At 42.8% G+C, this 23,498-nt stretch overlaps 1 protein-coding gene across 1 annotated transcript; it reads left to right on the top strand.

Annotated features, from left to right (window-relative positions):
• Nucleotides 1–1,224: 1,224 nt before the first annotated feature.
• LOC311117244 (F-box only protein 40-like) lies at nt 1,225–19,010 on the top strand (the record flags this gene model as incomplete). Its single annotated transcript, XM_084192216.1, has 4 exons — nt 1,225–1,541; nt 14,053–14,173; nt 14,284–15,699; nt 18,789–19,010. 4 exons carry the CDS (start codon nt 1,225–1,227, stop codon nt 19,008–19,010), a joined length of 2,076 nt encoding a protein of 691 aa, XP_084048342.1.
• Nucleotides 19,011–23,498: the final 4,488 nt, after the last annotated feature.

Raw genomic sequence — 23,498 nt, 5'->3', positions numbered from 1 at the left:
CAAATAGGGCTATCTTCTGTATACCCCCCCCCCCCCCCCCCCTTGTCACAAAACAACTGATTGGCTCAAACACAAACACATTAAGAATGAAATAAAATCCACAAATTAACTTTTAAGAAGGCACACCTGTTAATTGAAATGCATTCCAGGTGACTACCTCATGAAGCTTGTTGGGAGAATGCCAAGAGTGTGCAAAGCTGTCATCAAGGGAAGGGTGGCTATTTTTTGGTTACTACATGTTTCCATATGTGTTATTTAATAGTTTTGATGTCTTCCCTATTATTCTACAATGTAAGAAATAAAGAAACACCCTTGATTGAGTAGGTGTGTCCAAACTTTTGACTGCTAGTGTGTAAGTATTCACACACCTTTGCTATGACACTCCAAATTGAGTTCAGGTGCATCCAATTCTCTTTGATCATTATTGAGTCGTCACTAAAACTTGATTGGAGTCCACCTGTGGCCAATTCAATTGTTTGGACATCATTTAGAAGGAACATCACCGTTTACAGTGCATGTCAGAGCAGAAACTATACCATGAAGTCTATACTATATACTTTACTATATACTATACTTTTCAAGGTGTTGGGGATCATGGATATATTTTTCAAGGTGTTGGGGATCATGACTAGACAGCAGATTCAAATCTCAAAACTGGGAACATTCATTGTCTTCTCTCTTTCTGTGTCTGTCTCTCTCTCTCTCACTCTCTCTCTCTCTCTCTCTCTCTCTCTCTCTCTCTCTCTCTCTCTCTCTCTCTCTCTCTCTCTCTCTCCCCGTCTCTCTCTTTATCTCTTTCCCCATCTCTATCTATCTATCTATCGATCTATCGATCTATCGATCTATCGATCTATCAATCTATCTACCGATCTCTCTCCATCTCTCTCCATCTCTCTCTCTCTCTCTCTCTCTCTCTCTCTCTCTCTCTCTCTCTCTCTCTCTCTCTCTCTCTCTCTCTCCCCGTCTCTCTCTTTATCTCTTTCCCCATCTCTATCTATCTATCTATCTATCTATCTATCTATCTATCTATCTATCTATCTATCTATCTATCTATCTATCTATCTATCTATCTATCTATCTATCTATCTATCTATCTATCTATCTATCTATCTATCTATCTATCTATCTATCTATCTATCTATCTATCTATCTATCTATCTATCTATCTATCTATCTATCTATCTATCTATCTATCTATCTATCTATCTCCATCCCAAGGTAAAGATGCCCCCAGCAGGTCTGCATCATCACTGTGAGAGGTGCTCCAGCCTCCACTGCCAAGCCCCCGTGAACACCTCTGTCTCCTGCGTGGTCATTAAGTGTCGTCTGCATTGTGGCGCTGCCTTCCATATGTGTAAGGAGAAGGAGCACCAGTTACTGTGTCCCAATGAGATGGTCCCCTGCCTCAACGTTGACTACGGCTGTCCCTTCACCCTGCTCCGCCACAGGCTAGCCAAGCACCTGGAGGTCTGCCCCGCCAGTACTGTTATCTGCTCTCAGCAATGGATCCGCTTCCCAGTGCCAGACACGGCCATCTACAGGTTTGTTAAGTTGTGTTTTGTGTTGTGCAGTGTTGTGAGTAGTTGATGTTTGTTCTGTCAAACTGGGTTTCACACCTCATGATTTATGGCAGGAGGTAATACAATTAGGTAATTAAGATAGATAACCATGTGGTCGCCATTTTTATTTATTTTATTTCACCTTTATTTAATCATGTAAGCCAGTTGAGAACAAGTTCTCATTTACAACTGCGACCTGGCCAAGACCAAGCAAAGCAGTGCAATAAAAACAACAACACAGAGTTACATATGGGGTAAAACAAAACATACAGTCAATAACACAATAGAAAATCTATATAGAGTGTGTGCAAATGGTGTTTTCTGCGTAGAGGTGGATCTGAGAGTCACCAGCAGCAAGAGCGACATTATTGATATACGCAGAGAATAGAGTCGGCCCAAGACTTGAACCCTGTGGCACCCCCATAGAGACTGCCATAGGTCCAGACAACAGGCCCTCCAATTTGACACATTGAACACTATCTGAAAAGTAGTTGGTGAACCAGGCGAGGCAGTCATTTAAAAAACCAAGGCTATTTAGTCTGCCAATAAGAATGCGGTGGTTGACAGAGTCGAAAGCCTTGGCCAGGTCGATGAAGACGGCTGCGCAGTACTGTCTTTTATCGATCGCGGTTATTATATCATTTAGGACCTTGAGCGTGGCTGAGGTGCACCCATGATCAGCTCGGAAACCAGATTGCATAGCGGAGAAGGTACGGTGGGATTCAAATACTTTCGAAAGGCAGGGCAGGATGGATATAGGTCTGTAACAGTTTGGATCTAGAGTGTCACCCCCTTTGAAGAGGGGGATGACCGCGGCAGCTTTCCAATCTATCGGGATCTCAGACGATACGAAAGAGAGGTTGAACAGGCTAGTAATAGGGGTTGCGACAATTTCGGCGGCTAATTTTAGAAAGAAAGGGTCCAGATTGTGTAGCCCAGCTGAGTTTTAGGGGTCCAGATTTAGCAGCTGTTTCAGGACTATCTGAATTTGGGTGAAGGAGAAGTGGGGGGGGGGCATGGGCAAGTTGCAGTGGAGGGTGCAAAGCTGGTGGCCGGGGTAGGGGTAGCCAGGTGGCAAGCATGGCCAGCCGTAGCAAAATGCTTATTGAAATTCTCGATTATCGTAGATTTATCGGTGGTGACAGTGTTTCCTAGCCTCAGTGCAGTGGGTAGCTGGAAGGAGCTCTTATTCTCCATGGAATTTACAGTGTCCCAAAACTTTTTGGAGTTAGTGCTACAGGATGCACATTTCCGTTTGAAAAAGCTAGCCTTTGCTTTCCTAACTGATTGTGTATATTGGTTCCTGACTTCCATGAAAAGTTGCATATTGCGGGGGCTGTTCGATGCTAATGCAGTACGCCACAGGATGTTTTTGTGCTGATCAAGGGCAGTCAAGTCTGGGGTGAACCAGGGGCTATATCTGTTCTTAGTTCTGCATTTTTTGAATGGGGCATGCTTGTTTAAGATGGAGAGGAAAGCACTTTTGAAGAACATCCAGGCATCCTCTACTGACGGAATGAAGTCAATATCCATCCAGGATACCCGGGCCAGGTCAATTAGAAAGGCCTGCTCGCTGAAGTGTTTTAGGGAGCGTTTGACAGTGATGAGGGGTGGTCTTTTGACCGCCGACCCATTACGGACGCAGGCAATGAGGCAGTGATTGCTGAGATCCTGGTTGAAGACAGCGGAGGTTTATTTCGAGGGTAAATTAGTCAGGATGATATCTATGAGGGTGCCCATGTTTACGGAATTAGGGTTGTACCTGGTAGGTTCCTTGATAATTTGTGTGAGATTGAGGGCATCTAGTTTAGATTGTAGGATGGCCGGGCTGTTAAGCATATCCCAGTTTAGGTCACCAAGCAGTACGAACTCTGAGGATAGATGCGTGGCAAGCAATTCACAAATGGGTGCTGAGGGGGGTCTGTAGCAAGCAGCAACATTGAGAGACTTATTTCTGGAAAGGTGGATTTTTAGAAGTAAAAGCTCAAACTGTTTGGGCACAGACCTGGATAGTATGATAGAGCTCTGCAGGCTATCTCTACAGTAGATTGCAACTCCACCCCCTTTGGCAGTTCTATCTAGATGGAAAATGTAGTTCGGGATAAGAAATATCTGCATTTTTGGTGGCCTTCCTAAGCCAAGATTCAGACACTGCTAGAACATCAGGGTTGGCAGAGTGTGCTAATGCAGTGAATAACTCAAACTTGGGGAGGAGGCTTCTGATGTTAACATGCAAGAAACCAAGGCTTTTACGGTTACAGAAGTCAACAAATGATAGCGCCTGGGGGGTAGGAGTGATACTGGGGGCTACAGGGCCTGGGTTAACCTCTACCTTACCAGAGGAACAGAGGAGGAATAGAGTAAGGATACGGCTAAAGGCTTTAAGAACTGGTCTTCTAGTGCTTTGGGTACAGAGAATAAAAGGGGCAGATTTCCGGGCGGTGTAGAATAGATTCAGGGCATTATGGACAGACAAGGATATGGACAGATATGAGTACAGTGGAGGCTCACCTAAGCATTGGGTAACGATGAAAGAGATAGCATCACTGGATTTTTAGAAGTAAAAGCTCAAACTGTTTGGGCACATACCTGGATAGTACGATAGAGCTCTGCAGGCTATCTCTACAGTAGATTGCAACTCCACCCCCTTTGGCAGTTCTATCTAGATGGAAAATGTAGTTCGGGATAAGAAATATCTGCATTTTTGGTGGCCTTCCTAAGCCAAGATTCAGACACTGCTAGAACATCAGGGTTGGCAGAGTGTGCTAATGCAGTGAATAACTCAAACTTGGGGAGGAGGCTTCTGATGTTAACATGCAAGAAACCAAGGCTTTTACGGTTACAGAAGTCAACAAATGATAGCGCCTGGGGGGTAGGAGTGATACTGGGGGCTACAGGGCCTGGGTTAACCTCTACATTACCAGAGGAACAGAGGAGGAATAGAGTAAGGATACGGCTAAAGGCTTTAAGAACTGGTCTTCTAGTGCTTTGGGTACAGAGAATAAAAGGGGCAGATTTCCGGGCGGTGTAGAATAGATTCAGGGCATTATGGACAGACAAGGATATGGACGGATATGAGTACAGTGGAAGCTCACCTAAGCATTGGGTAACGATGAAAGAGATAGCATCACTGGAGGTACCGATTGAGCCGGTCTCCGCGTGTATGGGGAGTGGGACAAAGAAGCTATCTGAGGCTGGTTGAGCGGGACTGGGATCACCACAGTGAAATAGTATAATAAGAACTAGCCCAAACAGCAATAAGCAAACCATATTGACATGGGAGAGAGGCATAACGCAATCGCAGGTGTTATTCGAGAGCGCTAAGACAACAACTGTCTTGTGATCTACATCGGTTGCTGGGGAAATGGCCAGTCAGGCGTTTGAGCGCCAGGTGATGTATTGAAGAGAGAAAGAGGCAGGAACTGGTGCAAGAACATTTAAAATCAATGCATTAATACTGAAGGACTTATGACATGTTGATATAACTTGAACCATGATGTGATATTTCTCTTCCGATCCTCTTACATCTTAAAAAAAGTATAATGTGGATTTTGCTGTAACATAAAACGTGTGTAAATTACACAAGGAGTGATTGGTATCTGCAGGCTACGTGTGTGTGTGTGTGTGTGTGTGTGTGTGTGTGTGTGTGTGTGTGTGTGTGTGTGTGTGTGTGTGTGTGTGTGTGTGTGTGTGTGTGTGGACCCAGGTGTCAGGGGCTTGAGGGGTAGTGTGTTGTATATTGTAATATATGTGAGACAAAAGGCTTAGTGCTTTTGATCAAGTAGAGTCCTTGGAACAATTGTGGGACAAAGATTTCATCAGTGGTAGTGTATTGTGTTCAGCTTTTTGTGGAGACAATTGTCTATTGTGACTTTTGATTAAGTTTTGGGATGAATAGGAGGGGATTTGGTTGAGGGGCCTGATGAAACTGTTTTGAATGGTGTGTGTTTTGGGGTCTGGGGTGAAATCCAACATGGTTAGGAACATTCACACCTGGTCCTGTTGGTGAATTAACAAGCAGTTGTCTGGACTGTTGTGCCACGAAGGGATCACGCGTCCTAGGTTGTGGGCCACATCAATGGAATGAAAGGGGGGAGGTCAGCCATAAAATGTGTGTAACATAAAACATTTGTAAATTACACAAGGAGTGTTTGGTAGCTACAGGCTACGTGTGTGTGTGTGTGCGCGTGTGTGTGTGTGTGTGTGTGTGTGTGTGTGTGTGTGTGTGTGTGTGTGTGTGTGTGTGTTTGTGTGTTTGTGTGTGTGTGTGTGTGTGTGTGTGTGTGTGTGTGTGTGTGTGTGTGTGTGTGTGTGTGTGTGTGTGTGTGTGTGTGTGTGTGTGTGTGTGGACCCAGGTGTCAGGGGCTTGAGGGGTAGTGTGTTGTGTATTGTAATATATGTGAGACAAAAGGCTTAGTGCTTTTGATCAAGTAGAGTCCTTGGAACAATAGTTGGGTCTCAGCTTTTATAGCAAAGTACAACCTTTGTCTACGTGGCAGTTTAGCAGATGTATGAGAACCTGGTGGGAACATAGCGTTTAAACAATTGATAACGGCAGGTAGTTTGGTGGTTAAGAGTGTTGTGCCAGTCACCGAAAGGTCGCTGGTTCTAATCCCTGAGCCGACTAGGTGAAAAATCTGTCGATGTGCCCTTGAGCAAGGCACTTAACCCTACTCGCTCTGGATAAGAGTGTCTGCTAAATGACATAAATGTAATAACGGCAGTTTTGTTACCCCTTTCTGCTGATATCTAGGCACTGCTGCTCAAGCTAGCTTCTGTTCTATAATAATAATAATAATATGCCATCTGGCAGACGCTTTTATCCAAAGCGACTTACAGTCATGCATGCATACATTTTTTGTGTGTGGGTGGTCCCGGGGATCGAACCCACTACCTTGGCGTTACAAGCACCGTGCTCTACCAGCTGAGCTACATATCTCGGACACAGCTGTGTGCTTGACAGATACCAAAAGAACAGGATGGACCAAAGTTCCCCCTCAAATGGCCCATTGTCTTTGGCCGCGTGACTAAATTGCACAAAGACAGAGTCGAAAAACACTATCTTCTTCTTACATGACCTTAGAACAGAAAATGGAAAAGGACAGGTTAAGGCTTATACAGCTCATGTGCATAAGAGAGTTAGTAATTTTCCACGATAGTATCCCTATAAATTGCAGGACTTGCAAACAGGCATCAGATCAAGTCCTCTTCTGATCGACGAGACAGAAGGAATCAACCCAGAGATCCTGCCTTCGATACTAACAGAGAGTTCACAATGCATCCCGGTGGGGATAAGAAAAAGAATTCGCTCACTGCACAGATTCAACTAATAGAGGGGGAGAGGGGGAGAGGGGGAGAGGGGGAGAGGGGGAGAGGGGGAGAGGGGAGAGAGGGAGAGAGAGAGGCTATTTTCGTCCTGCTGGCTTCATCAGCTCTACTGTCTCGAGAGATTTGGACAACGTTTTTTTAGCTTCATTCCATACTAGTGGAATCCAACTGAGAGGCACCAGCGACACACACGTAAATCATCCTGTTACATTCTTCCTATTCTATGAAAGTGGCATTGTGTGTGTAACGTGGGGGAAGTTACTGAGTAATTGTAAGATGGCAGGTCTAATTTACCAATCAATGATCAATACTGTCTCAGCAATGTCCACATTTGGGTACTAACTAATAGCATAGCCCATTGTCAGTTCCTGGTTGCTGAAACGCTCTAGACTTTCACAGTTGTGAAAGCCATGTCACATTTCCTCTCCCAAAGAACATAGTAACTGACAGTTGATTAAGACTATTGTTGATATAGGATTAATGGTATAATGATAACTATTGTATAGAGTTAATTCAAGGGGTCCCACCCTTAATGGTGCCCCTCTTAGATTAACTTGGATAGGATAACCAAATTAATCAAATAAATCAGATCAAGTAATTAATCAGTCAATTTTCTTGAATAACCAAGTCACAACAGGACTTGGATGTTTTATTTTAATACAATTTCTACAGGTATGTGGAGCATTTTCATTTTTCTAAGCACAGAAATCAGATCATCAAAATGGCTCACGTTTTACAACTCTAAGCACATTTTTTATTATAACAAACAAATTCACAAAGTCACTTGATCACTGCACCAAATCACTTTTTCAATTTGGATATATATTCAATCTAAGTATCTGCTTTTGAAAATGCAATATTTACTTTACTTTTGATATGATTTTCTTGTCATTTGTTAACAATACAATTAACTACCACATAATCAAACTGCTCAAAACGGATAACTACTGAACCAATATGATGTAAATGTAACGTAGAGGGAGACAGGAAGCAGGTGCATTTAGTTCGTTATTTAGTTTAATAATAATGATTATGGAACGATATAAACCAAGGAAACACGAACAATAATAACCTTTTCATTTAATTTACCCCTCTTAATTTCGCCTACTGTTCTGACTTTGTGGTGCACATGTAGCCTATAACCTGTTTTAGAGAAATGTAATCATTGAATATTGTAAGAGCTTTCATTGTCTGCTTACAGTGGCTTCCGAAAGTATTCACCCCCGTTGGCATTTGTCCTATTTTGCTGACTTACAACCTGGAATTAAAATTGATTTTTGGGGGGTTTGAATCATTTGATTTACACAACATGCCTACCACTTTGATGATGCAAAATATTTTTTCTTGTGAAACAAACAACTTGAAAACTTGAGCGTGCATAACTATTCACCCCCCACAAAGTCAATACTTTGTAGAGCCACCTTTTGCAGCAATTACAGAACTCAGAGGGTTTTCTTTAATGGAAGCTTTCTCTAATGTCAAACATGTAAAGTGTGGTGTACCACAGGGCAGCTCTCTGGGCCCTCTACTCTTTTCTATTTTTACCAATGACCTGCCACTGGCATTAAATAAAGCATATATGTCCATGTATGCTGATGATTCAACCACAGCTAATGGTCAGCAACCACAGCTAATGAAGTCACTGAAACCCTTAACAAAGAGTTGCAGTCTGTTTTGGAATGGGTGGCCACTAATAAACTGGTCCTGAACATCTCTAAAACTAAGAGCATTGTATTTGCTACAAATAATTATCTAAGTCCTAAACCTCAGCTGAATCTGTTAATGAATGGTGTGGCTGATGAACAAGTTGAGGAGACTAAATTACTTGGTGTTACCTTAGATTGTAAACTGTCATGGTCAAAACATATACATTCAATGTTTGTAAAGATGGGGAGAGGTCTGTACGTAATAAAGAGATGCTCTGCCTTTTTGACACCACACTCCACAAAGCAAGTCCTGCAGGCTCTAGTTGTATCTTATCTTGATCATTGTCCAGTCATGTGGTCCAGTGCTGCAAAGAAAGACCTAGTTAAGCTGCAGCTAGCCCAGTATTAATACTATGAAGGAAGACCTAGTTAAGCTGCAGCTAGCCCAGTATTAATACTATGAAGGAAGACCTAGTTAAGCTGCAGCTAGCCCAGTATTAATACTATGAAGGAAGACCTAGTTAAGCTGCAGCTAGCCCAGTATTAATACTATGAAGGAAGACCTAGTTAAGCTACAGCTAGCCCAGTATTAATACTATGAAGGAAGACCTAGTTAAGCTACAGCTAGCCCAGTATTAATACTATGAAGGAAGACCTAGTTAAGCTACAGCTAGCCCAGTATTAATACTATGAAGGAAGACCTAGTTAAGCTGCAGCTAGCCCAGTATTAATACTATGAAGGAAGACCTAGTTAAGCTGCAGCTAGCCCAGTATTAATACTATGAAGGAAGACCTAGTTAAGCTGCAGCTAGCCCAGTATTAATACTATGAAGGAAGACCTAGTTAAGCTACAGCTAGCCCAGTATTAATACTATGAAGGAAGACCTAGTTAAGCTACAGCTAGCCCAGTATTAATACTATGAAGGAAGACCTAGTTAAGCTGCAGCTAGCCCAGTATTAATACTATGAAGGAAGACCTAGTTAAGCTGCAGCTAGCCCAGTATTAATACTATGAAGGAAGACCTAGTTAAGCTACAGCTAGCCCAGTATTAATACTATGAAGGAAGACCTAGTTAAGCTACAGCTAGCCCAGTATTAATACTATGAAGGAAGACCTAGTTAAGCTGCAGCTAGCCCAGTATTAATACTATGAAGGAAGACCTAGTTAAGCTGCAGCTAGCCCAGTATTAATACTATGAAGGAAGACCTAGTTAAGCTGCAGCTAGCCCAGTATTAATACTATGAAGGAAGACCTAGTTAAGCTACAGCTAGCCCAGTATTAATACTATGAAGGAAGACCTAGTTAAGCTACAGCTAGCCCAGTATTAATACTATGAAGGAAGACCTAGTTAAGCTGCAGCTAGCCCAGTATTAATACTATGAAGGAAGACCTAGTTAAGCTGCAGCTAGCCCAGTATTAATACTATGAAGGAAGACCTAGTTAAGCTGCAGCTAGCCCAGTATTAATACTATGAAGGAAGACCTAGTTAAGCTACAGCTAGCCCAGTATTAATACTATGAAGGAAGACCTAGTTAAGCTACAGCTAGCCCAGTATTAATACTATGAAGGAAGACCTAGTTAAGCTACAGCTAGCCCAGTATTAATACTATGAAGGAAGACCTAGTTAAGCTGCAGCTAGCCCAGTATTAATACTATGAAGGAAGACCTAGTTAAGCTACAGCTAGCCCAGTATTAATACTATGAAGGAAGACCTAGTTAAGCTGCAGCTAGCCCAGTATTAATACTATGAAGGAAGACCTAGTTAAGCTACAGCTAGCCCAGTATTAATACTATGAAGGAAGACCTAGTTAAGCTACAGCTAGCCCAGTATTAATACTATGAAGGAAGACCTAGTTAAGCTACAGCTAGCCCAGTATTAATACTATGAAGGAAGACCTAGTTAAGCTACAGCTAGCCCAGTATTAATACTATGAAGGAAGACCTAGTTAAGCTACAGCTAGCCCAGTATTAATACTATGAAGGAAGACCTAGTTAAGCTACAGCTAGCCCAGTATTAATACTATGAAGGAAGACCTAGTTAAGCTGCAGCTAGCCCAGTATTAATACTATGAAGGAAGACCTAGTTAAGCTACAGCTAGCCCAGTATTAATACTATGAAGGAAGACCTAGTTAAGCTACAGCTAGCCCAGTATTAATACTATGAAGGAAGACCTAGTTAAGCTACAGCTAGCCCAGTATTAATACTATGAAGGAAGACCTAGTTAAGCTACAGCTAGCCCAGTATTAATACTATGAAGGAAGACCTAGTTAAGCTACAGCTAGCCCAGTATTAATACTATGAAGGAAGACCTAGTTAAGCTACAGCTAGCCCAGTATTAATACTATGAAGGAAGACCTAGTTAAGCTACAGCTAGCCCAGTATTAATACTATGAAGGAAGACCTAGTTAAGCTGCAGCTAGCCCAGTATTAATACTATGAAGGAAGACCTAGTTAAGCTACAGCTAGCCCAGTATTAATACTATGAAGGAAGACCTAGTTAAGCTGCAGCTAGCCCAGTATTAATACTATGAAGGAAGACCTAGTTAAGCTACAGCTAGCCCAGTATTAATACTATGAAGGAAGACCTAGTTAAGCTGCAGCTAGCCCAGTATTAATACTATGAAGGAAGACCTAGTTAAGCTACAGCTAGCCCAGTATTAATACTATGAAGGAAGACCTAGTTAAGCTGCAGCTAGCCCAGTATTAATACTATGAAGGAAGACCTAGTTAAGCTGCAGCTAGCCCAGTATTAATACTATGAAGGAAGACCTAGTTAAGCTACAGCTAGCCCAGTATTAATACTATGAAGGAAGACCTAGTTAAGCTGCAGCTAGCCCAGTATTAATACTATGAAGGAAGACCTAGTTAAGCTACAGCTAGCCCAGTATTAATACTATGAAGGAAGACCTAGTTAAGCTGCAGCTAGCCCAGTATTAATACTATGAAGGAAGACCTAGTTAAGCTGCAGCTAGCCCAGTATTAATACTATGAAGGAAGACCTAGTTAAGCTACAGCTAGCCCAGTATTAATACTATGAAGGAAGACCTAGTTAAGCTACAGCTAGCCCAGTATTAATACTATGAAGGAAGACCTAGTTAAGCTACAGCTAGCCCAGTATTAATACTATGAAGGAAGACCTAGTTAAGCTACAGCTAGCCCAGTATTAATACTATGAAGGAAGACCTAGTTAAGCTGCAGCTAGCCCAGTATTAATACTATGAAGGAAGACCTAGTTAAGCTGCAGCTAGCCCAGTATTAATACTATGAAGGAAGACCTAGTTAAGCTACAGCTAGCCCAGTATTAATACTATGAAGGAAGACCTAGTTAAGCTACAGCTAGCCCAGTATTAATACTATGAAGGAAGACCTAGTTAAGCTACAGCTAGCCCAGTATTAATACTATGAAGGAAGACCTAGTTAAGCTGCAGCTAGCCCAGTATTAATACTATGAAGGAAGACCTAGTTAAGCTGCAGCTAGCCCAGTATTAATACTATGAAGGAAGACCTAGTTAAGCTACAGCTAGCCCAGTATTAATACTATGAAGGAAGACCTAGTTAAGCTACAGCTAGCCCAGTATTAATACTATGAAGGAAGACCTAGTTAAGCTGCAGCTAGCCCAGTATTAATACTATGAAGGAAGACCTAGTTAAGCTACAGCTAGCCCAGTATTAATACTATGAAGGAAGACCTAGTTAAGCTGCAGCTAGCCCAGTATTAATACTATGAAGGAAGACCTAGTTAAGCTGCAGCTAGCCCAGTATTAATACTATGAAGGAAGACCTAGTTAAGCTACAGCTAGCCCAGTATTAATACTATGAAGGAAGACCTAGTTAAGCTACAGCTAGCCCAGTATTAATACTATGAAGGAAGACCTAGTTAAGCTACAGCTAGCCCAGTATTAATACTATGAAGGAAGACCTAGTTAAGCTACAGCTAGCCCAGTATTAATACTATGAAGGAAGACCTAGTTAAGCTACAGCTAGCCCAGTATTAATACTATGAAGGAAGACCTAGTTAAGCTGCAGCTAGCCCAGTATTAATACTATGAAGGAAGACCTAGTTAAGCTACAGCTAGCCCAGTATTAATACTATGAAGGAAGACCTAGTTAAGCTGCAGCTAGCCCAGTATTAATACTATGAAGGAAGACCTAGTTAAGCTGCAGCTAGCCCAGTATTAATACTATGAAGGAAGACCTAGTTAAGCTGCAGCTAGCCCAGTATTAATACTATGAAGGAAGACCTAGTTAAGCTACAGCTAGCCCAGTATTAATACTATGAAGGAAGACCTAGTTAAGCTGCAGCTAGCCCAGTATTAATACTATGAAGGAAGACCTAGTTAAGCTACAGCTAGCCCAGTATTAATACTATGAAGGAAGACCTAGTTAAGCTGCAGCTAGCCCAGTATTAATACTATGAAGGAAGACCTAGTTAAGCTACAGCTAGCCCAGTATTAATACTATGAAGGAAGACCTAGTTAAGCTACAGCTAGCCCAGTATTAATACTATGAAGGAAGACCTAGTTAAGCTACAGCTAGCCCAGTATTAATACTATGAAGGAAGACCTAGTTAAGCTACAGCTAGCCCAGTATTAATACTATGAAGGAAGACCTAGTTAAGCTGCAGCTAGCCCAGTATTAATACTATGAAGGAAGACCTAGTTAAGCTACAGCTAGCCCAGTATTAATACTATGAAGGAAGACCTAGTTAAGCTGCAGCTATTAATACAATCTTGTGGATATAGTCAAACGTTTTTAGGGTTTCTGAACAGACCACAACCCACCAATCAAACCAGTTATGCCATGTCCCACCACCCCTGCTAACCCACCCATCAAACCGGTTATGCCATGTCCCACCACCCCTGCTAACCCAAAATGGATCAAAGTCACAATCAGGATCACAACAAGCCCCTCACACCTGGGTCCAAACACACACACACGCACACACGCACACACACACACACACACACACACACACACACACACACACACACACACACACACACACACACACACACTAACCCTTACATATCAAAGTAATCAGATCAAAGGTGTTTACATACAACACGAGGCGACCACATGGTTATCTATTTTAATTACCTAACTGTATTACCTCCTACCATAAATCATGAGGTGTGAAACCCAGTTTGACAGAACAAACCCTACATCAACTACTGTCTTGCCGTGTTATGCTATGTCATGTTTTTGTGTGTGCTGCGTCATATTGAATACTGAATAATGAACTAAGACAGATACATTACTATGGGCTGTACAGGTTTCAACATAAATAAACAGATACACTGTGTTCTAGGTTTGTGTTTTTGTATGGATGATTCCGCTGCAAAACCGAATTCTCCCTTGGAGTTACTTAATACAGTTTTCAGAATCAGCTTAATTCGTCAAGTACATTTTTTTTTTGTACCAGGAATTTTACCTGGTGAAATGATGTTGACAGCATAGAAAAAATATACAGACAGAATATGAATGGATTTACACATGATCGATATTTCACTACTACAGGACCGGCCTGGCTGACCCAGATCATCAGAAGCAGCTGAACGTGTCTATGGCCCTGAGAGACCAGGAGCTCCTCTTCAGATGCCTCAAGATGAAGACCGTCTTCCCTGAGCTGATGGAGAAGGTAATTTTAGTCAATAGGCTGATCTGCTCTGAATTTGATATATTTTTTGTAAGTATTTTTTAAATAGTTTACTAAAGTTTTCTGCATCGAACTGGCTGTCTTTTCTGAAGGTGGAAGAAGAACCTGCTCAGAAAGAGATAGATGTAGGTGTCACCAGCTCTGCAGGTGAAGGTCGTAGTTCATTAGACCCTGGTGAAGCAATTGAGGATGGAGATAATGGTTATGGTTATGGAGATGGGATGGAGCTGGAGAAGGAGCTGAGTCAGGAGGAGAGGGAGGCCTTGTCCAATAACAAGGACATGAAGAGACGTCAAAAAACCGTGAACAACATGGAAAAGAAGATGAATCTTGGTGAAGAAGAGAAAGCACGCAGCTCATCAAATGGTCTTCGAAAGGTGGAGGGGGATGGATCATCCAAGAAGTGCCAGGAGAATGGAGCCACCGCAAGTGTTGTAGATGTCACTAGGTCTGGCCTTGCACCGTGGCAGGACGGCGTCGTGGAGAGACTGCGTAGAGAGGTCACCATTGCAGATTTCAACATGTATCTGTTGCACCATGGAGCCATGCTGATCAACTTCGGTCAACTTGATGCCTGTACTCCGAGGGAGAAGGACTTTGTTTACGGAAACCTGGAGCCCGTAGCAGTTCAAACTGTGCGCACGTTCAATGTTCCCACGAGCTACCGTCCGAAACGGATTCACATGAACAACCCCTGGTCACCGATGGTCAACAAAAGCGTTGATACAGCTGATCTAGGGGTTTCGGTAGAAGATCTTCCAAAGTGTGATGAAGTCAATGCAACTTTGTTGTGCTTCTTGGAGAAAGAGCTAAAGGGCCACAACATCTCAGAGGGTGGAGGAGCAGACGGCCTCTATGTAGACGTCGGAACACAGACTCACAACTTTCCATCTGCTCCGTTCAAACCTGAAGCCTCGCTGGCGGACATCATCACAGACCAACACAAAGGCCTCTATGTCCAGATCCAAACTGAGGACATCACCAGAAGACACAACTCTACCAACTCTGCCTTTAGTTACCTCTGTGGCCACGTCTTCCGCCGCGACGAGTACCACACTCACTTAAAGAACGTGCACTTGGACATCCAGTCCTGCCTGAACGGCTGGTTCGAGCAGCGCTGCCCACTAGCATACCTGGGCTGCAACTACAGCCAGAGGAGGTTCCATCCTGCAGGTCAGAAAGCCATGGTCACCTACCGCCAGGATCTCAGCACCTTCAGCCTCAAACCAGAGGGCTCCTCGACACTGTCCGACTCTGGAAAGACCATCACCATCACCTCAGACAGGAAACGTCCTCGTAACCTGGACCCGTTGAGCAGACTTCCCTTTGAGATCCTCCAGCATGTGGCAGGGTTCCTGGACAGCTTTACCCTGTCTCAGCTGTCCCAGGTGTCCCAGTTGATGAGGGAGGTGTGTGTCACACTGCTAGAGGAGAGGGGGATGGTCTATCTGAAATGGGAGAAGAAGACCTACTCACATGGAGGAACATCATGGAAATGCAGAAAAAAGGTGTGTTTTTTAACTGTTTTTGTTTTGTTTTGTTGCATTTATAAATAATAATACAGGAGTTATATAGCACTTTTCAAAGACCCAACAACGCTTACTATGAGAAAATACAGTGGCTTGCGAAAGTATTCACCCTCCTTGTCATTTTTCCAATTTTGTTGCCTTACAACCTGGAATTCAAATGAATTTTTTGGGGTTTGTATCATTTGATTTACACAACATGCCTACCACTTTGAAGATGCAAAATATTTTTTATTATGAATATTTTTTTTTTTTGCTCCAGCTCCTTCAAGTTGGATGGGTTCCACTGGTGTACAGCAATCTTTAAGTCATACCACAGATTCTCAATTGGATTGAGGTCTGGGCTTTGACTAGGCCATTCCAAGACATTTAAATGTTTCCCCTTAAACCACTCGAGTGTTGCTTTAGCAGTATGCTTAGGGTCATTGTCCTGCTGGAAGGTGAACCTCCATCCCTATCTCAAATCTCTGGAAGACTGAAACAGGTTTCCCTCAAGAATTTCCCTATATTTAGTGCCATCCATCATTCCTTCAATTCTGACCAGTTTTCCAGTCCCTGCCGATGGAAAACATCCCCACAGCATGATGCTGCCACCACCATGCTTCACTGTGGGGATGGTGTTCTTGGGTTGATGAGAGGTGTTGGGTTTGCGCCAGACATAGCATTTTCCATGATGGCCAAAAAGCTCAATTTTAGTCTCATCTGACCAGAGTACCTTATTCCATATGTTTGGGGAGTCTCCCACATGCCTTTTGGTGAACACCAAACGTGTTTGCTTATTTTTTTCTTTAAGCAATGGCTTTTTTCTGGCCACTCTTCCGTAAAGCCCAGCTCTGTGGAGTGTACGGCTTAAAGTGGTCCTATGGACAGATACTCCAATCTCCGCTGTGGAGCTTTGCAGTTCCTTCAGGGATATCTTTGGTCTCTTTGTTGCCTCTCTTGCCTGGTCTGTGAGAATTGGTGGGCGGCCCTCTCTTGGCAGATTTGTTGTGGTGCCATATTCTTTCAATTTTTTTAATGATGGATTTAATGGTGCTCCGTGGGATTTTCAAAGTTTCTGATATTCTTTTATAACCTAACCCTGATCTGTAATTCTTCACAACTTCATGGTGCCACTTGCTTGGTGGTGCCCCTTGCTTAGTGGTGTTGCAGACTCTGGGCCTTTCAGAACAGGTGTATATATACTGAGATCATGTGACAGATCATGTGACACTTAGATTGCACACATGTGGACTTTATTTAACTAATTATGTGACTTCTGAAGGTTAATTGGTTGCACCAGATCTTATTTAGGGGCTTCATAGCAAAGGGGGTGAATACATATGCACGTACCACTTTTCCGTTATTAATTTTTTAGAGTTACATTTTTCATTTCACTTCACCAATTTGGACTATTTTGTGTATGTCCATTACATGAAATCCAAATAAAAATCCATTTAAATTACAGGTTGTAATGCAACAAAATATGAAAAACGCCAAGGGGGATGAATACTTTTGCAAGGCACTGTAGTTCAGTTGAAGGGATGGGTGTCATAGAGGTATGTGTATTTCATGTTTGGTGTTGTAGGATCTGCTGTACCCTGCACATGTTCATTTTGGTTTTCACGTTCTAGTAACATTGAATGTCAGTGTAAAGTGAAAGCGGCTACACCAGAATAAACTGGTTTTATAAACCAGAATAAACATGTGTTTGGTTGTAAACCATGTCACTGGTTCTAAACAAAGCCAGAGGGTCACACATGCTCCTGTTGTTGTCTCATACACTGTTTAGTTCTGTCTTCTGACCCACCAGGTCACTTGGTCTATCACTCACTGTGGGATAGCATAGTTAACAGGTCACCCTAATATGGCTGCCCAGTCATGTATGGCATCCAGCAACTAACTGCCTGGTATCCACATTCCCTACATCTCTCCTGGACAGAATAATGGTTCCAGCCTAGTCCTATGCCGCATCCCAATCAGCACCCTATTCCATATGGACACTGGTCAAAAGTAGTGCACTATACAGGAAATAGGGTGCCATTTGGATTGCTTCCTAAATATCTGCTGGAAAGAAAAATGGATCCAGCCTAGCACACTATAAAGGGATTCATGCCATTTGGGAGGCATTTCTAGTCCTATGACAGCTGTTGCATTGTGAAGCTGACTACTCCCCTGACTACTCCCTGTACTCCTCTCAGACAATATTGTCAGTTGTATTACTCATCCAAGTGTTTGACACCAACCAGTCAGATTATTAGTTCAATTACCCATCCCAACCTAGCTAACGTTAGCGCCCTAGCCACCTAGGTAATCAAATCAAATTGTATTTGCCACAAGTGCAGAATACAACAGGTTTAGACCTTACAGTGAAACGTTAGCCACCTAGCTAACGTTCCACCAAAATTGGAATTCGTAACATATCAGACGTATTTCAAATTTGTAACATATTGTATGAATTGCAATTGTTAACATATCACATGAAATGCATGATGGACATCCACAAATTAATAGATACCATATGAAACGTAACTTATCATACTAAATGGAGGGAGACATATTTACGTTTGTTATGTTACGTCTACCCTGAGTCCAGGTTGTACACTAAAGACAGTCATCTCATCATTCACACTGTGGTTCCAAATGGTACCCTATCCCCTTTGTAGTGCACTACTTTTCAGCAGGGCCTATAGTGCACTACTAAGGGGATAGGTTGCCATTTGGGATGCATGTATAGACAGCGGGTTGCTAGGAGGCAGGAATAGCTTAGGAGGGAGAAATCTAAACTCCAGACATCACAAAACTTAAACAGAGTATAAACCTGCATACTGAATAAATGGCTGGAATATTGTACTTCTCTGTTCCAATGTAATATAGCTTTATATCAATGTTTACAATGCATCCTAACTCATTATACTAAAATGTTATTTTACTATGCTGTACATTTTCCTGGTCACCTGGGTCGACCAGTTATAAGGTTTAGTTATAGGGTCTATTTATAGGGTCCAGTTATAGGGTCTAGTGTTTGTCCTGGTTAGATCACATTGTCAAGAAGAACCTGTATAGTAATCTCTTCCTCTTTTCTCCTACAGGTGTGGGAGTTTAGCAGTCTGTTTTCCAAGGTGGACAGTTGGTGCTTTGACGACGATGTGGCCTCCATGTCTGAGCACCTGAAGGTCTGCCCTTTCTACCAGAGAGAGGAGCTCCGTAAGCCTGTAAAGCTAGCCAGTATGGAGGGGGCCAGAGAGAGACCCCAGGGCCAGAGTCTACTGGACCTGCTCCAGGAGTATGACCTGCCTCTAGCAGACCCATAATGGATATTATGAGGAATAGGCATGAGGTAGCCCAGCTATCCTGCAGCAGCTATCCTGTCCTGCAGCAGCTATCCTGTCCTGCAGCAGCTATCCTGTCCTGCAGCAGCTATCCTGTAGCAGCTATCCTGTAGCAGTTATCCTGCAGCTATCCTGTCCTGCAGCAGCTATCCTGCAGCAGTTATCCTGCAGCAGTTATCCTGCAGCTATCCTGTCCTGCAGCAGCTATCCTGCAGCAGCTATCCTGTCCTGGAGCAGCTATCCTATCCTGTAGCATCTATCCTGTCTTGTAGCAGCTATACTGTCCTGCCGCAGCTATCCTGTGTAGCAGCAATCCTGTAACAGCTATCCTGTAGCAGCGATCCTGTAGCAGCTATCCTGTTGCAACTATCCTGCATCAGCTATCCTGTAGCAGCTATCCTGCAGCAGCTATCCTGTAGCAGCTATCCTGTTGCAACTATCCTGTAGCAGCTATCCTGTTGCAACTATCCTGCAGCAGCTATCCTGTAGCAGCTATCCTGCAGCAGCTATCCTGTAGCATCTATCCTGTTGCAACTATCCTGTAGCAGCTATCCTGCAGCAGCTATCCTGTAGCAGCTATCCTGTAGCAGCTATCCTGCAGCAGCTATCCTGTTGCAACTATCCTGTAGCAGCTATCCTGTAGCAGCTATCCTGTAGCAGCTATCCTGTAGCAGCTATCCTGTAGCAGCTATCCTGTAGCAGCTATCCTGTTGCAGCCATTCTGCAGCAGCTATCCTAGGCTGATCTTTCCCTTTTTCAAAAGACTCATACTACCATCCTCTGGAATTAGAAGAAAGGTGCATGAACTCTTTCAGAAATGTGGCCACGTAAAGCCATGGATTTGCCAAGCATCTGCCCTTCCATTCCATACACTTGGTGGACCAGAGGGTGATCACATGAGGGATAACAATGCCATACACTTTCTATTTCTCTTCACAGCCGGGCCAGTTGGACACAACAACAAGAGATATAAATATATCATTCGTCAGATGATAGGCGACATGATTGATCTGCCTGGAAGACAGTTAAAACGCCTCTATATGCCTGCCTCTAATAACAACATCATATCCTTCTCTGTTCCTGCAACAAAAATACTCAATGGGTAAATCAACAGAATGACTCAAGATTCATTCCCCTTCGAGAAACCATAAACCTTTATTCATTCATTTCTCAAGACAAAATTGAAATGCATGCGCATGGTGTATTGGGGTGAATGCTGTGTCTCTGACAGCTCTGGGTTGTGTAGCCTGTCAATGACCTGCATCAGCATGCGGTTGCAGAGGGCAGCGTAGGGGTTCAGGACCACCACCTGTTGCTGGGCGAACCAAAGTCCTCCCTGGCAGGCCAGCCTCAGCAGCAGGCCTCTCCCACCCCACTCAGAGAGATGGCATGCTTCATGCCCTCTAGGGCTCCTGTGGGAAATACAGGACAGTGTAATATTCAATCAACTGCACATAAAGGAAAACAGTGAGAGGAACAGGTTGTGGTGTGTAGGGCTGTTACGGTGACAATATTACCGCCACACCGGCGGTCACCAGTCATGAAGGCAGTCAAATTCCACTCTCTGATGCTGCTGATGGTCATTAGTATCCTACCAAACTCACTAACTGCCTGGTACTCAGCACTCTACTGTCCCTCTAATCACTCTGACATCAATGCAAATGCAATTGAAAATCTAATCAAACACTTCATGAGAGCCCATGAACTCATGTTGCGCAACATTTCTATAGGCCATGCAATTACGGGAGAAAACAGAGTTTTGATGGCCTCTATTAAAAAGAGGAGGATCCCATCAGCTTTCTAGATTTATTTCTCAACTTTCCTAATATTAAGCAAATACTATGCACATTGCTTATCTTTACAACAAGCGTATAGCCTACCTGGCTGGCATGAAAATGAACCACAGGAAAAGTGTCCTCCATTTGCTATTTAAGTGTAGAGATGACATTAATTTTTTCCCCCTGCCCCTGTTTCGAGACAGGTGCATGATAATGTTCCATTCTAAATCAAAACAAATTTCACACGTATTTATTTAGTATATGTAAAGACCAGATTAAATCAAGAATAGTCTGATGGGTGACAATATGGTGTGTGTTAGTTTTAACAGGGTTGATGTATCTCCTACTTTATTAAAGGACAGTATCACCTCCTTTAACACATACCAACACAAGGGTGTGATCAAACCGGTGTGATAAGAGCATTTATTTAGAACGTCCAGTTTCAATTGACGCAACATTCAGCATTTGAACTGGCCACATTGTTTTTTCACAGAGACATTTTGCACAAACTCAGTCCTTACAATGTTATGTCCAGAATGTGACCTGTTTATTTTTGGATGCAATGTTCAGAAGTAGCAACTGCATAACACAATAATCCAAACCGGAAAATGTAAGCTACATTAGTCCTAGTGCTAGCTGAGGAAAGATTGACCTAACACAAGCGGTCATACTTAGCTAACTCTCGGCTGACAGAAACCATAATATGAATTAGCTAATAGAAATTGCTATTTACAATTCATCATATCATGGGTGAGGTCACCATTGATCTAAATAATTCAGTAAAACACTTTCAAAAAATCAAAAGTAATCAGACGATGTTTAGTTTATGCGCGCCACCATGTTTTTTTCTTCTCTGTGTCAACCAAAGATAAGAAGAGGAGACAAGATGAGTGTGGTCTGTTCGCAGTATTTAATTTGAAGGGGTTGTGTCGTCTATCATCATTCACTTCCCTTCATTCACTTCCGGAAGTTTACTCTAAAGATGAGTGAATCATCCCTTCACCTAATTTTGTTACAACATCTTCGGTCTGACAGACGTTCACGTGACACCCAGAATGCATTGTAACATGTCAACAAACATGGCGCCAGACAGAGCTGGCAAATAGCTTAGCATTAGCTCATCACAATCAGTACAACCTTCAAAAAAGTATTTTATGCACATCATATGTGTGTCCATTACAATCTATGCAAGAATCTGAATGCATGATTTGTCACCAGTACATGAAAATGTGAATAAAACAGTAAATACATTATGCTCCATACATGCATACATTACATTTACACTTACATCATTTAGCAGACGCTCTTATCCAGAGCGGCTTACACATTGGTGCATTCAACTTATGATAGCAAGTGGGACAACCACTTTTTTTCTTCTTTTTTTATGGGAGGGGGGGGGGGGAGGGGGGGTAGAAGGATTACTTTATCCTATCCCAGGTATTCCTTAAAGAGGTGGGGTTTCAAGTGTCTCCGGAAGGTGGTCAGTGACTCCGCTGTCCTGGCGTCGTGGGGGAGCTTGCTCCACCATTGGGGTGCCAGAGCAGCGAATAGTTTTGACTGGGCTAAGCGGGAACTGTGCTTCCGCAGAGGTAGGGGAGCCAGCAGGCCAGAGGTGGATGAACGCAATGCCCTCGTTTGAGTGTAGGGTCTGATCAGAGCCTGAAGGTAAGGAGGTGCCGTTCCCCTCACAGCTCCGTAGGCAAGCACCATGGTCTTGTAGTAGATGCGAGCCTCAACTGGAAGCCAGTGGAGTGTGCGGAGGAGAGGGGTGACGTGAGAGAACTTGGGAAGGTTGAACACCAGACGGGCTGCAGCGTTCTGGATGCATACGGTATGCTACAGTAGAAACGACAACACGATATACAGAAAATAAAGCACTTAGTTTTAACAGTGTTAATGTATCTCCTACTTTATTAAAGGACATGTGTGTTAGTTTTAACAGGGTTAATGTATCTCCTACTTTATTAAAGGACATGTGTGTTAGTTTTAACAGGGTTAATGTATCTCCTACTTTAAAGGACGTGCAATTTTGTGTCAATGTCCAATGATAAATGTCCTGTGGATGTAAATGAACAGTGTTAAAACACATGATTTAAATGGTAAAATGAAAAGTGTAGTGGCATAAAAGAGGAAACAGCGATGTCACCAGAAGTGAATGACTTTAAGAACAATAGAAAAGCTCAGGAGTTGAAATGTACCCCATTTGATAAACATTAAACAGCAACACATTAAAACACTAAAATACATTGGAATAAAAATGTATTTACCATCATCTGTCAGTTCCTCCTTTTGGTTTAATCCAATGGAAATATTTCATATAGGCCATGTATTAGATGGAGTATTAGATGGAGTACTGAATGGTCCGTTTTCCTTATTTTAGATTGAGCTGATGAGATGCATGTTCAGAGAGACAGACAGACAGAGAGAGAGAGAGAGTGAGAGAGAGAGCGAGAGAGAGAGAGAGAGAGAGAGAGAGAGAGAGAGAGAGAGAGAGAGAGAGAGAGAGACGAGGAGAGAGAGAGAGAGGGAGAGAGAGAGAGAGGGAGAGAGAGAGACAGAGAGACAGAGAGAGAGACAGAGAGAGAGAGAGAAGAGAGAGAGAGAGAGAGAGAGAGAGAGAGAGAGAGAGAGAGAGAGAGAGAGAGAGAGACAGAGAGACAAAGACAGAGAGAGAGACAGAGAGAGAGAGAGA

This window comes from Coregonus lavaretus (genome assembly GCF_964263955.1).
Source record: "Coregonus lavaretus genome assembly, contig: HAP1_SCAFFOLD_3306, whole genome shotgun sequence".
NCBI classification, from domain to species: Eukaryota; Metazoa; Chordata; class Actinopteri; order Salmoniformes; family Salmonidae; genus Coregonus; species Coregonus lavaretus.
Note: the sequence above shows the minus strand (reverse complement) of the source record. Positions and strands in the feature narration are given on the sequence as shown.